This window comes from Hemiscyllium ocellatum, chromosome 44, assembly GCF_020745735.1.
Source record: "Hemiscyllium ocellatum isolate sHemOce1 chromosome 44, sHemOce1.pat.X.cur, whole genome shotgun sequence".
NCBI classification, from domain to species: domain Eukaryota; kingdom Metazoa; phylum Chordata; class Chondrichthyes; order Orectolobiformes; family Hemiscylliidae; genus Hemiscyllium; species Hemiscyllium ocellatum.
Genome location: NC_083444.1, coordinates 5,633,918 through 5,650,364, shown reverse-complemented (window position 1 = coordinate 5,650,364; position 16,447 = coordinate 5,633,918). Strand labels below are relative to the sequence as shown.

Here is a 16,447-nt window from a genome sequence, read left to right as displayed (position 1 = left end):
CAAAAAAGAAAATCCGCCCCCGACCCGGTAATACTCTCCTGTAACGTCTTCTGTCAGCCAGAAGGTAACAGAAGTTTGAACACACGCATCAGGGACTTCAAGAACAGTATCTTCCCAGCTGGTGAATGGGCTCTCTAACTTCAACTAATGCTCATCTTGTTAATGTCAATCCTGCCTAGCACGCGCCCTGAGCAGTGTAACCAGTTTGTTTATCACCCTTGCATACTATACTCCACCTATACTGCTCATAAACAAAGCTTTTTATTGTACATAGCGAGACGTGACAATCAAATCAATCATATCAACTCCAGGATCAAGGAAGTAATGAACCTGCACTTCAGAATTCTGTTGGTTCAGCAACATTCCCCAGGACCTTCATGCATCTGCCTTTATCACTCGTGACCTAGATTTTTTTCGGTCTAGATTCGATAGCCTACAGTGTGGAAACAGGCCCTTCGGCCCAACAAGTCCACACTGACCCTCCGAACAGTAACCCACCCAGACCCATTTCCCTCCGACTAATGCACCTAACCCACAGGCAATTTAGCACGGCCGATTCACCTAATCCTTGTGGGCGGCACGGTGGCACAGTGGTTAGCACTGCTGCCTCACAGCGCCAGAGACCCGGGTTCAATTCCCGCCTCAGGCGACTGTCTGTGTGGAGTTTGCACGTTCTCCCCGTGTCTGCGTGGGTTTCCTCCGGGTGCTCCGGTTTCCTCCCACAGTCCAAAGATGTGCTGATCAGGTGAATTGGCCATGCTAAATTGCCCGTAGTGTTAGATAAGTGGTAAATGTGAGATGCGCTTCAGCGGGTCGGTGTGGACCGTGGGAGGAAACCGGAGCACCCGGAGGAAACTCAAGCAGACACGGGGAGAACGTGCAAACTCCACACAGACGGGAATCAAACCTAGGACCCTGGTGCTGTGAGGCAGCAGTGCTAACCACTGAGCCACCGTGCCGAGCAGGCAGGTCATGTTGGAGCTGGACAGGGCCTTGGTGAGGCCATAGGTACAGTACTCTAAGGCAGCAGGAAGGGCTTGTACTGAATGGTGTTGCAGAGGAGATTCACCAGGATGCTGTCCTGAGGTGGAGCGATGGATAAACTGAGGTTATTTGCTTTGGAACAGAGAATAATTTGAGGGGGCCAGGCTGGATCATGTGACAATGCTGTCACTGTAAAAGGGTTAATTTGTCTTTGGGTTATTTTTGTAACATGTATGCTTCATTATGGTCTGTAAAATGGAAGAAGGCATTTGGTATGCTTTCCTTTACTGGTCAGAGTATTGAGTACAGGAGTTGGGAGGTCATGTTGCAGCTGTACAGGACATTGGTTAGGCCACTGTTGGAATATTGCGTGCAATTCTGGTCTCCTTCCTATGAAAAGATGTTGTGAAACTTGACAGGGTTCAGAAAAAATTTACAAGGATGTTGCCAGGGTTGGAGGGTTTGACCTACAGGGAGAGGCTGAACAGGCTGGGGCTGTTTTCTCTGGAGTGTCGGAGGCTGAGGGGTGACCTTACAGAGGTTTACAAAATTATGAGGGGCATGGATAGGATAAATAGTCAGTCTTTTTCCCTGGGATCAGAGTCTATGGGGCAATTTAGCACGGCCAATCCACCCTAACCTGCACATCCCTGGGCACTATGGGACAATTTAGCACGGCCAATCCACCCTAACCTGCACATCCCTGGGCACTATGGGATAATTTAGCACGGCCAATCCACCCTAACCTGCACATCCCTGGGCACTATGGGACAATTTAGCACGGCCAATCCACCCTAACTTGCACATCTTTGGACTGTGGGAGGAAACCAGAGCACCCGGAGGAAACCCACACAGACACGGGGAGAATGTACAAACTCCACAGTCGCCAGAGGGTGGAATTGAACCCCGGTCCCTGGCGCCGTGAGGCAGCAGCGCTAACCAGTGAGGCTATGAAACGACAGGAGAATGATATCAGCTGAGGTGCTCTTGCAAGGAGCTAGCACAGACACATTGGGCCAAATGGTCTCCTTCTGTGCTTCAACCACTACATGGTTCCAAATATCCAGCCTGTCAATGCGTTCAGCTACTGAAGCATTAGGTAAGATGTCCTAAGGTCAAGGTGATGGTTAGAATGTGGTCAGGGCCACGGTTAGAGTTGGGGTCAGGGTGATGGTTAGGATGTGGTCAGGGTGACGGTTAGAGTTGGGGTCAGGGTGAGGGTTAGAGTTGGGGTCAGGGTGACTGTTAGAGTTGGGGTCAGGGTGAAGGTTAGAGTTGGGGTCAGGGTGACGGTTAGAGTTGGGGTCAGGGTGAGGGTTAGAGTTGGGGTCAGGGTGACTGTTAGAGTTGGGGTCAGGGTGAAGGTTAGAGTTGGGGTCAGGGTGACGGTTAGAGTTGGGGTCAGGGTGATGGTTAGGATGTGGTCAGGGTGACGGTTAGAGTTGGGGTCAGGGTGAGGGTTAGAGTTGGGGTCAGGGTGACGGTTAGAGTTGGGGTCAGGGTGACGGTTAGAGTTGGGGTCAGGGTGAGGGTTAGAGTTGGGGTCAGGGTGATGGTTAGGATGTGGTCAGGGTGAGGGTTAGAGTTGGGGTCAGGGTGAGGGTTAGAGTTGGGTCAGGATGACGGTTAGAGTTGGGGTCAGGGTGAGGGTTAGAGTTGGGGTCAGGGTGACGGTTAGAGTTGGGGTCAGGGCGACGGTTAGAGTTGGGGTCAGGGCGACGGTTAGAGTTGGGGTCAGGGTGACGGTTAGAGTTGGGGTCAGGGTGAGGGTTAGAGTTGGGGTCAGGGTGACGGTGAGAGTTGGGGTCAGAGTGATGGTTAGAATGTGGTCAGGGTGACGGTTAGAGTTGGGGTCAGGGTGATGGTTAGAGTTGGGGTCAGGATGACGGTTAGAGTTGGGGTCAGGGTGACGGTTAGAATGTGGTCAGGGTGATGGTTAGAGTTGGGGTCAGGGTGACGGTTAGAGTTGGGGTCAGGGTGACGGTTAGAATGTGGTCAGGGTGATGGTTAGAGTTGGGGTCAGGGTGAGGGTTAGAGTTAGGGTCAGGGTGAGGGTTAGAGTTAGGGTCAGGGTGAGGGTTAGAGTTGGGGTCAGGGTGACGGTTAGAGTTGGGGTCAGGATGAGGGTTAGAGTTGGGGTCAGGATGAGGGTTAGAGTTGGGGTCAGGGTGACGGTTAGAGTTGGGGTCAGGATGAGGGTTAGAGTTGGGGTCAGGGTGAGGGTTAGAGTTGGGGTCAGGGTGACGGTTAGAGTTGGGGTCAGGGTGACGGTTAGAGTTGGGGTCAGGGTGATGGTTAGAGTTGGGGTCAGGGTGAGGGTTAGAGTTGGGGTCAGGGTGAGGGTTAGAGTTAGGGTCAGGGTGACGGTTAGAGTTAGGGTCAGGGTGACGGTTAGAGTTGGGGTCAGGATGAGGGTTAGAGTTGGGGTCAGGGTGACGGTTAGAGTTGGGGTCAGGATGAGGGTTAGAGTTGGGGTCAGGATGAGGGTTAAAGTTGGGGTCAGGGTGACGGTTAGAGTTGGGGTCAGGATGAGGGTTAGAGTTGGGGTCAGGATGAGGGTTAGAGTTGGGGTCAGGGTGACGGTTAGAGTTGGGGTCAGGGTGACGGTTAGAGTTGGGGTCAGGGTGACGGTGAGAGTTGGGGTCAGGGTGACGGTTAGAATGTGGTCAGGGTGATGGTTAGAGTTGGGGTCAGGGTGAGGGTTAGAGTTGGGGTCAGGGTGAGGGTTAGAGTTAGGGTCAGGGTGACGGTTAAAGTTAGGGTCAGGGTGACGGTTAGAGTTGGGGTCAGGATGAGGGTTAGAGTTGGGGTCAGGGTGACGGTTAGAGTTGGGGTCAGGATGAGGGTTAGAGTTGGGGTCAGGATGAGGGTTAGAGTTGGGGTCAGGGTGACGGTTAGAGTTAGGGTCAGGTTGACGGTTAGAGTTGGGGTCAGGGTGATGGTTAGAGTTGGGGTCAGGATGAGGGTTAGAGTTGGGGTCGGGGTGACGGTTAGAGTTGGGGTCAGGGTGACGGTTAGAGTTGGGGTCAGGGTGAGGGTTAGAGTTGGGGTCAGGGTGATGGTTAGGATGTGGTCAGGGTGAGGGTTAGAGTTGGGGTCAGGGTGAGGGTTAGAGTTGGGGTCAGGGTGATGGTTAGAGTTGGGTCAGGATGACGGTTAGAGTTGGGGTCAGGGTGAGGGGTAGAGTTGGGGTCAGGGTGATGGTTAGAGTTGGGGTCAGGGTGACGGTTAGAGTTGGGGTCAGGGTGACGGTGAGAGTTGGGGTCAGAGTGATGGTTAGAATGTGGTCAGGGTGACGGTTAGAGTTGGGGTCAGGGTGACGGTTAGAGTTGGGGTCAGGATGAGGGTTAGAGTTGGAGTCAGAGTGATGGTTAGAATGTGGTCAGGGTGACGGTTAGAGTTGGGGTCAGGGTGAGGGTTAGAGTTGGGGTCAGGGTGACGGTTAGAGTTGGGGTCAGGATGAGGGTTAGAGTTGGAGTCAGGATGAGGGTTAGAGTTGGAGTCAGGGTGACGGTTAGAGTTGGGGTCAGGGTGACGGTTAGAGTTGGGGTCAGGGTGAGGGTTAGAGTTGGGGTCAGGGTGACGGTTAGAGTTGGGGTCAGGGTGAGGGTTAGAGTTGGGGTCAGGGTGAGGGTTAGAGTTGGGGTCAGGGTGATGGTTAGAGTTGGGGTCAGGGTGACGGGTAGAGTTGGGGTCAGGGTGACGTTAGAGTTGGGGTCAGGGTGACGTTAGAGTTGGGGTCAGGGTGACGGGTAGAGTTGGGGTCAGGGTGACGTTAGAGTTGGGGTCAGGGTGACGGGTAGAGTTGGGGTCAGGGTGACGGTTAGAGTTGGGGTCAGGGTGAGGGTTAGAGTTGGGGTCAGGGTGACGGTTAGAGTTGGGGTCAGGGTGAGGGTTAGAGTTGGGGTCAGGGTGACGGGTAGAGTTGGGGTCAGGGTGACGGTTAGAGTTGGGGTCAGGGTGAGGGTTAGAGTTGGGGTCAGGGTGAGGGTTAGAGTTGGGGTCAGGGTGACGGTTAGAGTTGGGGTCAGGGTGAGGGTTAGAGTTGGGGTCAGGGTGATGGTTAGAGTTGGGGTCAGGGTGACGGTTAGAGTTGGGGTCAGGATGAGGGTTAGAGTTGGGGTCAGGGTGAGGGTTAGAGTTGGGGTCAGGGTGACGGTTAGACTCAGATGAGGGAACAGGAAAAGGTTAGGGTTAGGGTAACGTTCATGTTTAGAATGTGCCTCCAGCTCAATAAAAAGATCCATTGACCACCTCGCTGAAGTTTCCTGATGCTGAGGCCATTCGCACCTGCATTTCTCCTGCCCCTTTCATGCCTTGACCTCCAACTTCACCCTGATGAAGAGCTTATGCCTGAAACGTTGACTCTCCTGCTTCTCGGATGCTGCCTGACCAGGCTGTGCTTTTCCAGCAACACACTCCCGACTCTGATCTCCAGCATCTGCAGTCCTCGCTTTCTCTAACTTTGCTCTCGGGTCTGTTAGGGTCAAAGGCCCCTCCACTTTGGCCAATCTGACGCTCTCTCCCTCCTCCTCTGCGCCCCCCACAGGAGAAGAAGGTGGTGCCAAATGATACGTTTTACTTCTCCATCGTCAGGGATCCTGTCCGGTTGGCTGAGTCCTCCTTCGCCTATTACCGCTTCCTCTCCCCGGCCTTCAGTCATGCCAAGAGCCTGGATGAGTTTGTGGCCTTCCCTGAGCGTCACTACAGGGGCCTGGAGCCGAACAACCACTACGCCCGCAACGTCATGTGGTTCGACTTCGGGCACGACAACAACATGGAGGACGTGCCCGGTTACGTCGACGCCGTCCTGGTCCAGCTGGACCGGATCTTTGACCTGGTGCTGGTCACTGAGTATTTCGACGAGTCGCTGATCCTCCTCAAGGAGGCGCAGTGCTGGGACCTGGAGGACGTGGCCTACTTCAAGCTGAACACCCGCTCCAATGACTCGGTCTTGCCTCTGAGTGCCAGCTCAGTGGAGAGGCTGCGGGCCTGGAACCACCTGGACTGGAGACTCTACCGCCATTACAACGCCTCCCTCTGGCGGCGGATCTCCAGCTACGGCACCCAGAGGATGGAGAGCGACGTGGCCCGCCTGAAAGCCCTGAGCCACCGCCTGGCCTCCCGCTGTCTCAAAAGCAACTTCCCCGGGCGGGTCTGGGATCCCGGTTTCATGCCCCACAGCTCCGGCAAGGCTAAGATCCAGGGCTACGTGCTGAAGGTCAACCTCAGCAATGATGACCTGGAGCTCTGTCAGCGAATGGTACTTCCTGAGAAACAATACCTCACCTACTTGCAGAGGAAGCAGTACTCAAAGAAGGTAAAAACAATGACTGCAGATGCTGGAAACCAGGTTCTGGATCAGTGGTGCTGGAAGAGCACTGCAGTTCAGGCAGCATCCAACGAGCAGCGAAATCGACGTTTCGGGCAAAAGCCCTTCATCAGGAATAAAGGCAGTGAGCCTGAAGTGTGGAGAGATAAACTAGAGGAGGGTGGGGGTGGGGAGAAAGTAGCACAGATTACAATGGGTGAGTGGGGGAGGGGATGAAGGTGATAGGTCAGAGAGGAGAGGGTGGAGTGGATAGGTGGGAAAGGAGATAGACAGGTCGGACAAGTCATGGGGACAGTGCTGAGCTGGAAGTTTGAAACTAGAGTGAGGTGGGGGAAGGGGAAATGAGGAAGCTGTTGAAGTCCACATTGATGCCCTGGGGTTGAAGTGTTCCGAGGCGGAAGATGAGGCGTTCTTCCTCCAGGCGTCTGGTGGTGAGGGTGCGGCGGTGAAGGAGGCTCAGGACCTCCATGTCCTCGGCAGAGTGGGAGGGGGAGTTGAAATGTTGGGCCACGGGGCAGTGTGGTTGATTGGTGCGGGTGTCCCGGAGATGCTCCCTAAAGCGCTCTGCGAGGAGGCGGCCAGTCTCCCCAATGTAGAGGAGACCGCATCGGGAGCAACGGATACAATAAATGATATTAGTGGATGTGCAGGTAAAACTTTGATGGATGTGGAAGGCTCCTTTAGGGCCTTGGATAGAGGTGAGGGAGGAGGTGTGGGCGCAGGTTTTACAGTTCCTGCGGAGGCAGGGGAAAGTGCCAGGATGGGAGGGTGGGTTGTAGGGGGGCGTGGACCTGACCAGGTAGTCACGGAGGGAACGGTCTTTGCAGAAGGTGGAAAGGGGTGGGGAGGGAAATATATCAACCCAAGCCAAGTCACCAGGATCCATTCTGAGGAGCAGCCAAGAAACCAAGGACTGGTTGAAGGGAGAGACAGACAAGATTAGCGAGCGTTTCAGGACAGTCTCTTGGGTGGGGTCTTCTTAAAGGCAAAAGTGAGGACTGCTATCCCCGATGAAGGGCTTTTGCCCGAAACATCGATTTTCCTGCTCCTCGGATGCTGCCTGATCTGCTGTGCTTTTCCAGCACCACTCTGATCTAAACTCTGGGATCTTCTTAAAGCCCAGCCACATTACCTTTCTGGGTGAGACAGGGCAAGGGTGATTGGTGCCAGTTTGAAGGGCGTTTGCCTGAAACGTTGATTTTCCTGCTCCTCGGATGCTGTCTGATCTGCTGCGCTTTTCCAGCGCCAGTCTCTAATCCCCAGCATCTGCAGGGCCCACCTCCTCCCAGTTTGATTGACGGTTATGCTTTGGTGTCTCTGGTCCTTTCTTAGCAACCTCTTCAGACCCTTGGTGTAGAACAATGGACACCAAACCGCCCACCCCACCCACCCACCACTCCCATCCCCACTGCCAGGGCCCTTCTTTATCCTCCATTTTGAGGTTTAGAATGTGGAACACCAGCCTCAGAGAGGAACATGGCTGTGTTGAGCATTGACGAGAGAGCTGCACGGTACAGCGGGGGATGGGGTGAGGGGGGGAATGAAGCTCAGCTGCAGCTCCACGCTGAGGAGGATGGGCCAAGTGCTCTTGTTCAGCACTGCCAGGTTCATGCTATGCTTCATGAGTGATCGGAGAGGAGTTGGCGGGCTCTCTGAGGTGACGGCATGTGAAGGCGGGTTGGGGGGGTGGGGCATGGACATTGCAGGACAGCTGACATCTGGTGGGCAAAGGTGGTGCTAGGTGAAGGCAGCTCCACCACAATGGACATGTGAAAGGTGTCCAATGCTTTGGGGATAGCAAGGGGGAGGCTGGCACTATAGAAATGAAATTCTTCCTCAATGGTTACATAGATTCATGTAACACAGCCCTTTGTCTTCTGCTGTTCTTTTTGTGAATTAATTCATTATAAATGCTATTTTAACCTGGGTCAACCGCAGTCACGTGTATATATACTTCAGGCTGAGCTAGACAAAGATTTAAACAGTAACAGGAACTGAGCCCTGTGGGGGAAAAGGTACAAGTCAACTTAATCTCACTGATGGCCGGCGCAAATGTTCGTGATTTGAAGGGAGGAAGAGACTGTACTGTAGCCACATTTGTAGGCGTCACTAAAACAGCAAGGGGCCTGCCAGGAAGGTGAATTTAAAATTATATAAACTTACCTTGTGGATAGACGGAGGGCACACTGAGCAGGAGCAGACATGGGACTGCTGAGTAAGTGATGTAATATACTTGGCTGGTTGTGTTACCTGAAGCATGACTGAGGTAGTGTCCCCCACCCATCCTCCTCCTCCTCAAACCAAAACAAAAGGTTCTGTGTGCCGGATTGGTAAGATAAAGAATTTTTTTAACAACTAGTTATGGTTCTACTTTGGGAATTTAGAACAGTGGGAATGGTGGTTAGGGCAGTTGAATGTTCCTCCTGCAGAATGAGGGAGGGAGGTGTCACCTCCATCCGTGGGAATTACACCCAACTCCAGCTCATGGGAAACAGCGTTAGGGAACTGGAGCTGGATGGACTTCAGATCATTCGGGAGGCAGAGGGGGTTATTGAGAGGGGTTACAGGGAGGTAGTCATACCTCGGGTACAAGAAAAAGGTAGATGGGTTACCGTCAGAGGATGGAAAGGGAACTGGCAGGCAGTGCAGGGAACCCCTGTGACCATTCCTCTCAATAACCATTTTGGGGTCAACTTACCGGGGGAAGCCATGGGGTACAGGTCTCTGGCTTGGAATCTGTCCCTGTTGCTTGGAAGGGAAGGGGAGAGAGGAGCAGAGCATTAGTCATTGGGGACTCCATCATTAGGGGGATAGATATGAGAAGAAGAGAGACTCACGGTTGCTGTGTTGCCTCCCAGATGCCAGCGTTCGTGATATCTCGAATCATGTTTTTGGGATCCTTGAGGGGGAGCAGCCCCAAGTCATAGTCCACATGGACACCAACGACAGAGGGAGGAAAAGGGATGGGGATTTAAGGCAGAAATTCAGGGAGCTCGGGTGGAAGCTGAGAGCTAGAACAAACAGAGTTGTTATCTCGGGTTTGTTGCTTGTGTCACGTGTTAGCGAGGAGAGGAATAGAGAGAGAGAGGAATTGAACATGTGGCTACAGGGATGGTGCAGATGGGAGGGATTCAGCAACCCAGATAATTGGGGCTTATTCTGGGGTAGGTGGGACCTCTACAAACAGGACGGTCTACACTTGAACCAGAGGGCTACCAATATCCTGAGGGGGACATTTGTAAATGGTATGAGGGAGGGTTTCAACTAATTCAGCAGGGGGATGGGAACCTAAATTATAGTTCCAGTGTCCAGGAGGTTGAGAGTGGTGAGGTCAGAAATATGGTTTCAAGGTCACAAGAGTTCACCAGCAATCAGGAAGGAGGTTTGAAGTATGTCTACTTCATCACCAGGAGCATCCGGAATAAGGTGGGGGAACTCGCAGCATGGGTTGGTACCTGGGACTTTGATGTTGTGGCCATTTCGGAGACATGAATAGAGCAGGGACAGGAATGGATGTTGCAGTTTCTGGGGTTTAGATGTTTCAGCAAGAACAGAGATGATTATGAGAGGGGGAGGTGTGGCATTGTTAGTCAAGGACAGTATTACAGTGGCAGAAAGGACGTTTGAGGACTCATCTACTGAGATAGGATGGGCTGAGGTTAGAAATGGGAAAAGAGAGGTCACAGTGTTGAGAGTTTTCTATAGGCCTCCAAATTGTTCCAGAGATGTAGAGGAAAGGATAGCAAAGATGATTCTGGATAGGAGTGAGAATAACAGGGTAGTTGTTATGGAGGACTTTAACTTTCTGAATATTGACTGGGAATACAATAGTTCGAGTACTTTAGATGGGTCAGTTTTTGTCCAATGTGTGCAGGAGGGTTTCCTGACACGATATGTCGACAGACCAACAATGGGCGAGGCCACATTGGATTTGGTACTGGGTAATACACTCGGTCAGGTGTTAGATTTGAGCACTTTGGTGATAGTAACCACAATTCAATTATGTTTACTTTAGCGATGGAAAAGGATAGGTATATAATGCAGGGTGAGTGTTATAACTGGGGGAAAGGCAATTATGATGCAATTAGGCAAGATTTAGGATGCATAGGATGGGCATGGGCACAATTGAAATGTGGAGCTTATTCGAGAAACAGCTACTGCGTGTCCTTGATAAGCATGTACCGGTCAGGCAGGGAGGAAGTGGTTGAGCAAGGGAGCTGAGGTTTACTAAAGATGTTGAATCTCTTGTCAAGAGAAAGAAGGCGGCTCATATTAGGATGAGACATGAAGGGTCAGTTAAGGCGCTTGAGAGTTTCAAGCTAGCCAGGAAAGACCTAAAGAGAGAGCTAAGACGATCCAGGAGGGGACATGAGAAGCCGTTGGCAGATAGGATCAAAGAAACCCCTAAAGCTTTCTATATCAGGAATAAAGGAATGGCCTGAATCTTTGTCTAGTCAATCGAGGATAGAAGTGGGAAGTTGTGCGTGGAGTCCGAGGAGATAGGAGAAGCACTAAATGAATATTTTTCATCAGTATTCACACTGGAAAAAGACAATATTGTCAAAGAGAATGCTGAGATACAGGCGACTAGACTAGACAGGATTGAGGTTCACAAGGAGGAAGTGTTAGCAATTCTGGAAAGTGTGAAAATAGATAAATCCCCTGGGCCAGATGGGATTTATCCTAGGATTCTCTGGGAAACCAGGAAGGAGATTGCAGAGCCTTTGGTTTTGATCTTTGTCATCATTGTCTACAGGAGTAGTGCCAGAGGACTGGAGGATAGCAAATGTTGTTCCCTTGTTCAAGACCGGGAGTAGAGACAACCCTGGTAATTAGAGACCGGTGAACCTTAATCCGGTTGGGGGTAAAGTGTTGGAAAAGGTTATAAGAGATAGGAATTATAATCATTTAGAGAGGAATAAGTTGATTAGGGATAGTCAATGCAGTTTTGTGAAGGGTCGTGCCTCACAAACCTTATTGAGTTCTTTGAGAAGGTAGCTAAACAGGTGGATGAGGGTAAAGCGGTTGATGTGGTGTATATAGATTTCAGTAAGGCGTATGATAAGGTTCCCCAAGGTACGCTATTGCACAAAATACAGAGGCATGGCTTTGAGGGTGATTTAGCAGTTTGGATCAGGAATTAGTTAGTTGAAAGATGACAGAGGGTGGTGGTTGATGGGAAATGTTCATCCTGGAGCTCAGTAACTAGTGGTGTACTGCAAAGAGCTGTTTCAGGGCCACTGTGGTTTGTCAGTTTTTTATAAATGACCTGGGTGAGGGCGCAGAAGGAAGGGTTAGTAAATTTGCAGATGACACTAAGGTCGGTGGAGTTGTGGGTAGTGATGAAGGATTTTGCAGGTTACAGAGGGATATAGATAAGTTGCAAAGCTGGGCTGAGAGATGGCAAATGGAATTTAATGTGGAAAAGTGTGAGGTGATTCACTTTGGAAGGAGTAACAGAAATGCAGAGTACTGGGCTAATGGTAAGAGTCTTGGCAGTTTAGATGAGCAGAGAGATCCCAATGTCCAGGTACATAGATCCCTGAAAGTTGCCACCGAGTTGATAGGTTTGTTAAACAGGCATACGGTGTGTTCGCTTTTATTGGTAGAGGGATTGAGTTTCAGAGCCATGAGGTTATGCTGCAGCTGTACAAAGGTCTGGTGTGGCCGCACTTGGAGTATTGTGTACAGTTCTGGTCATCGCATTATAAGAAGGACGTGGAAGCTTTGGAAAGGGTGCAGAGGAGATTTACTCGGATGTTGCCTGGGATGGAGGGAAGGGCTTATGAGGAAAGGCTGAGAGATTTGAGGCTGTTTTCGTTAGAGAGAAGAAGGTTGAGAGGTGACTTAATTGAGACATACAAGATAATCAGAGGGTTAGAGAGGGTGGACAGGGAGAGCCTTTTTCCAATAAGGTGACGGTGAGCACGAGGGGACATAGCTTTAAATTGAGGGATGATAGATATAGGACAGATGTCAGAGGTAGGCTTTTTCCTTAGAGAGTAGGGGTGTGGAATGCACTCCCTGCAACAGTAGTGGATTTGCCAACTTTAAGGGCATTTAAATGGTCACTGGAGAGACATATGGATGAAAATGCAAGAGTGATGGTGAGATGGGCTTCAGATTGGTTCCAAAGGTTCGGTGCAACATCGAGGGCCGAAGGGCCTGTACTGCGCTGGAATGTTCTACATTCTACCTGGAAAGGCAGGTTGTGAGAGAGATGCACACAGTTTCCAGAGAGATGTTCATCAGCTAAGTAAGCTGGCAAAGAGAGTAAAATATGCCAAATGGAAAGTTGTTCCTTTTGGAAGGGAGAACACTATGTTGTTTAAATAGAGTGAAACTGCAGAATGTTCCAATGCAAAGGGACTTTGATGGGCCTGGACATGAAACACAGAAAGCCTGCACACAATAAAGTCAGAGTTACAGAGCTACACAGCACAGCAACAGACCCTTCCACCCAACTCGTCCATGCCGACCAGATATCCTAAATTAATCTAGTCCCACCTGCCAGCACTTGGCCCATATCCCTCCAAACCCTTCCTATTCATATACCCATCCAGATGTCTATTAATTGTTGCCAATGTACCAGCCTCCACCACTTCCTCTGGCAGCTAATCCCATACATGCGCCACCTTCTGCGCGCAAAAGTTACCCCTCAGGTTGAAGGTGGGAGGGGAAAGATGTAAAAGGGACCTCTTTCCTCTAGTTCTGGACTCCCCCACCCCAGGGAAAAGACCTTGTCTATTCATCCTAACCATGCCCCTCTTGATTTTATAAGGTCACCCCTCAGCCTCCGACACTCCAGGGAAAACAGCCCCAGCCTGTTCAGTCTCTCCCTGTAGCTCAAACCCTCCAACCCCGGCAACATCCTTGTGAATCTTTTCAGAACCCTTTCAAGTTTCACAACATCCTTCCTGTAAGCAGGGAGACCAGAAGGTGAATGCAGTGTTCCACTTTGAGAGGATGGCCACAATGACTAAGAACATTGAGCCCATGAGCAGGTCGACACAGTTGACACGTTACTGAGTCCAGGGGTTTTATGCGACCATTCCCCCCGAATGTGCGGGAGCTGCTGACCGCATTTTTTGTCCTTGTCGGAACTCTGGGCACTGTCCCACAAACACGGCCGTGTCTCCATCCAAGGGCTGGCCACCAGCCAGAACATCTGGCCAACGTCTTCATTTTGGAGACCACTGGATGACCTTGGAGGAATTCAGCCAAGTATCAGGCGGCGACCTTTGCTTGGGACAATCACTCCAGCTCCCCATAATAAAAATAATAATAATATGCTGTATAATTTCCTGTGACCTGGTCTCTCTGGGTCCAAAAAGGTTTCCCTTCTAGGTTGTGGCACCCCCCACCTCACCAACAGCTGCTCAGTTTGTCCAGGACTGGGTCTTTCTGCGTCCCCAGTTAACTGTGACGAGAACGTGTGTCCAGAAAATTTAAAACCATCACCGACTTTCCCAGTGGTGGAATCACCAATGGTGTATCTGCTGGTAGGAGGCAGCTCAGTGCACCTGCAGTCACTAGTGTTACAGCATGTTGCTGGATTGGTCTGAAGTCATGGAAGGCATTGTCTTGCCCTCCTTCAGTAGATCTCATGGGGGTTTCTAGCCTGTAATTATTACAAATTTACACCCGTCAAGGTATTGATAGAAATTCCTGACTGCAAATATGACTGCCAAGCCTTCTCTCTCTCTCTATCCGGACATATTTCCACTCCGTTTTACTCAAAACCCTGGATGCAAACACTATTGGGGTTTTTAAATTTTATTTTAGATTCCCTACAGTGTGGAAACAGGCCATTTGGCCGAGGAAGTCCACACCCACCCTCCGAGAGGTAACCCACCCAGACCCATTCCCCTACACTTCCCCCTGACTGGTGCACCTCAGCTACACATCCTTGAATACTACGGGCAATTTAGCCTGGCCAATTCACCTACCCTGCACATCTTTAGATCGTGGGAGGAAACCGGAGCACCCGGAGGGAACCGACACAGGCACAGGGAGAATGTGCAAACTCCACACACACACACAGACAGTCGCCCGAGGCTGGAACTGAACCTGGGTCCTTGGTGCTGTGAGGCAGCAGTGCTAACCACTGAGCCACCGTGGCACGCTGGTATTCCTCTTCACTGGGCCACCAATGAGCTCTTACTGCCCCCACACCAGATGGGGAGGCATTGCTTATGAATCCCAGATCTCACTTGGGATCAGAGTGTGCCATGCTTTGGGGGGAATGATAGCTGTTTCTTCACTTCACTGGACCATTTCCAAGGCTGAACGTTTTTTTTAAGGAGTTGATGCAGAAGTGCCAAGATGGAGACCTGTGTACGTATGAACTTTCCAGAATAATTTGCCAGCCCGAGGAAAGACCGAAGCTTCGGTACAAATGTGGGAGCCAAGGATGTTTGATCACTCTCACTTTATCTTCCATTGGGTGTAACCCCGTCCTGTCAGGTCTGCAGCCTAGGGCACAAGGGGGGGCCTGGAACACACATTTATTTCCTTCTTAGTCATACATCTGCCTCAGAGAAACATTTAAGGAAATTGTCCAAGTTCTCTAAGTGCTCCTTATTGGTTATTAGCAAGTCATCTTGCTAACTGGCCACCTGGAGTAGACCTTGTAAAATGTTCTCCATCATCTGCTGAAGAATTGCATAGGCTGGTGACACCCCAAATAGCAGTCTCATGTATTAATCCTCACCTAACCATAACTGCAAGTGCACATGGCTCATCTCCACAGTCATGAAGGACGGCGTTCTTGTTAGCTTTGTGTACAAATCCTCGATGCTAGGGATTGGGTATATATGCAGCTGTGAAATGCAGTTTATGGTTTGCCTAAAATCCCCACAACGGCAAATGGGCCGGTCAGACTTTACAGTTGGTATGAACAGTGCTGCCCATTCTGCAAACTGGATTGGTTTGATGATTTCGTCGCTTTCCAGCCCTCTGATTTCTGCCTCTCCTTCTGCCCAAAAGGCAAATGGCACTGAGCAGGTCTTGCAGACTCGTGGAATTGCTTCCTGGTCAACATGCAAGGGGCTCCTTTGATAGGCCCTGGACCTTCTTGAAAAAGTCCAGGTATTTAATTAGGACTTCACTCAGACAGCCATTTTGTCATTGAAAAATGTTCAGCCAATCAAGGGCAATCTTTCTGAAGCAATTTCACCCCATCGAGCTCGGGCCTGAGCCTTTTACTACAATCAGTGGGAACTGAACCAGCAGCTTCTCACAATAGATCGGAACCAAAGTTGAACCCTTAATCTGTGAAGGTTCCCTGGTATAGGTTCTCAGTCTAGCCAAGGTATTGAGAAAACTTAAGGGTGCAAGTCCAGAGTGAATTCTGTTGAAGATTGGTTCGACAATGACTGAAACAGCCGCACTGGTATCAATCTCCATTAGAACTGGGTGACTGTTTAACCAGAGACTTATTTCAATTGTTTCTGATTTGGATGTTGCGAAGCGAGATAACTGTTCCAAACCAGTCAGCTCTGGGACAGTGAAGCTGAATGATTCAGTACCTATGTTAGCTTCTTTGGGTTTATTTCTTAATCTCTCGGAAGGCTGGGTTCAGTGACAATGTTGCCTTGATGAAGTGGCCTACAAGGTGACCTCTAGATATCGTGTCCCACCTGTTGTGGACTAGACCAGACCACTCAAAACATTCCTAAGCAGGCAATCCAGGCCATACCTTTGCAATTTCTTTTGGTAAGTGTACAGTGAAAATTACCCGAAAAAGTTAGCGAGGTTGACTACCAGGTTTTAAAACAGACAAAAATTTATTCACAAAATTACACAATGAAAAATAAATAACATCTACAGAACTCAGTCAATCCAAAATAGACTTAATTCTGCTGTTCCAAATACACACAACACTCCCAATAAACAAACCCCCTTAAAAACAGTAACAATGGAACAAATGCTTAAAGGTTGAAGGTAGAAGGACAGAAGGAGAGAGAGAGAGAGCATGTTTCAATACAGCTGAACCCCTAACTAGTTCTGGTCTGAACTGCTCAGCTGGAGAGCTGACCACTCCCCTTTCATTATACAGGTCACTTCTAAAACGTGACCACTTTGGCCTGAAGTCTCATCTGTTCACACATAAAAAAAAGGCCTCTCAGT

At 50.3% G+C, this 16,447-nt stretch overlaps 1 protein-coding gene across 1 annotated transcript; it reads left to right on the top strand.

The window, feature by feature from the left end:
- Positions 1-972: 972 nt before the first annotated feature.
- Positions 973-14,943, top strand: LOC132835203 (galactose-3-O-sulfotransferase 4-like). The gene is made up of 3 exons (XM_060854568.1): positions 973-996; positions 5,534-6,304; positions 14,911-14,943. The coding sequence occupies exons 1-3, from the start codon at positions 973-975 to the stop codon at positions 14,941-14,943; spliced, it is 828 nt and encodes a 275-aa protein (XP_060710551.1).
- The last annotated feature ends 1,504 nt before the right edge of the window (positions 14,944-16,447 follow it).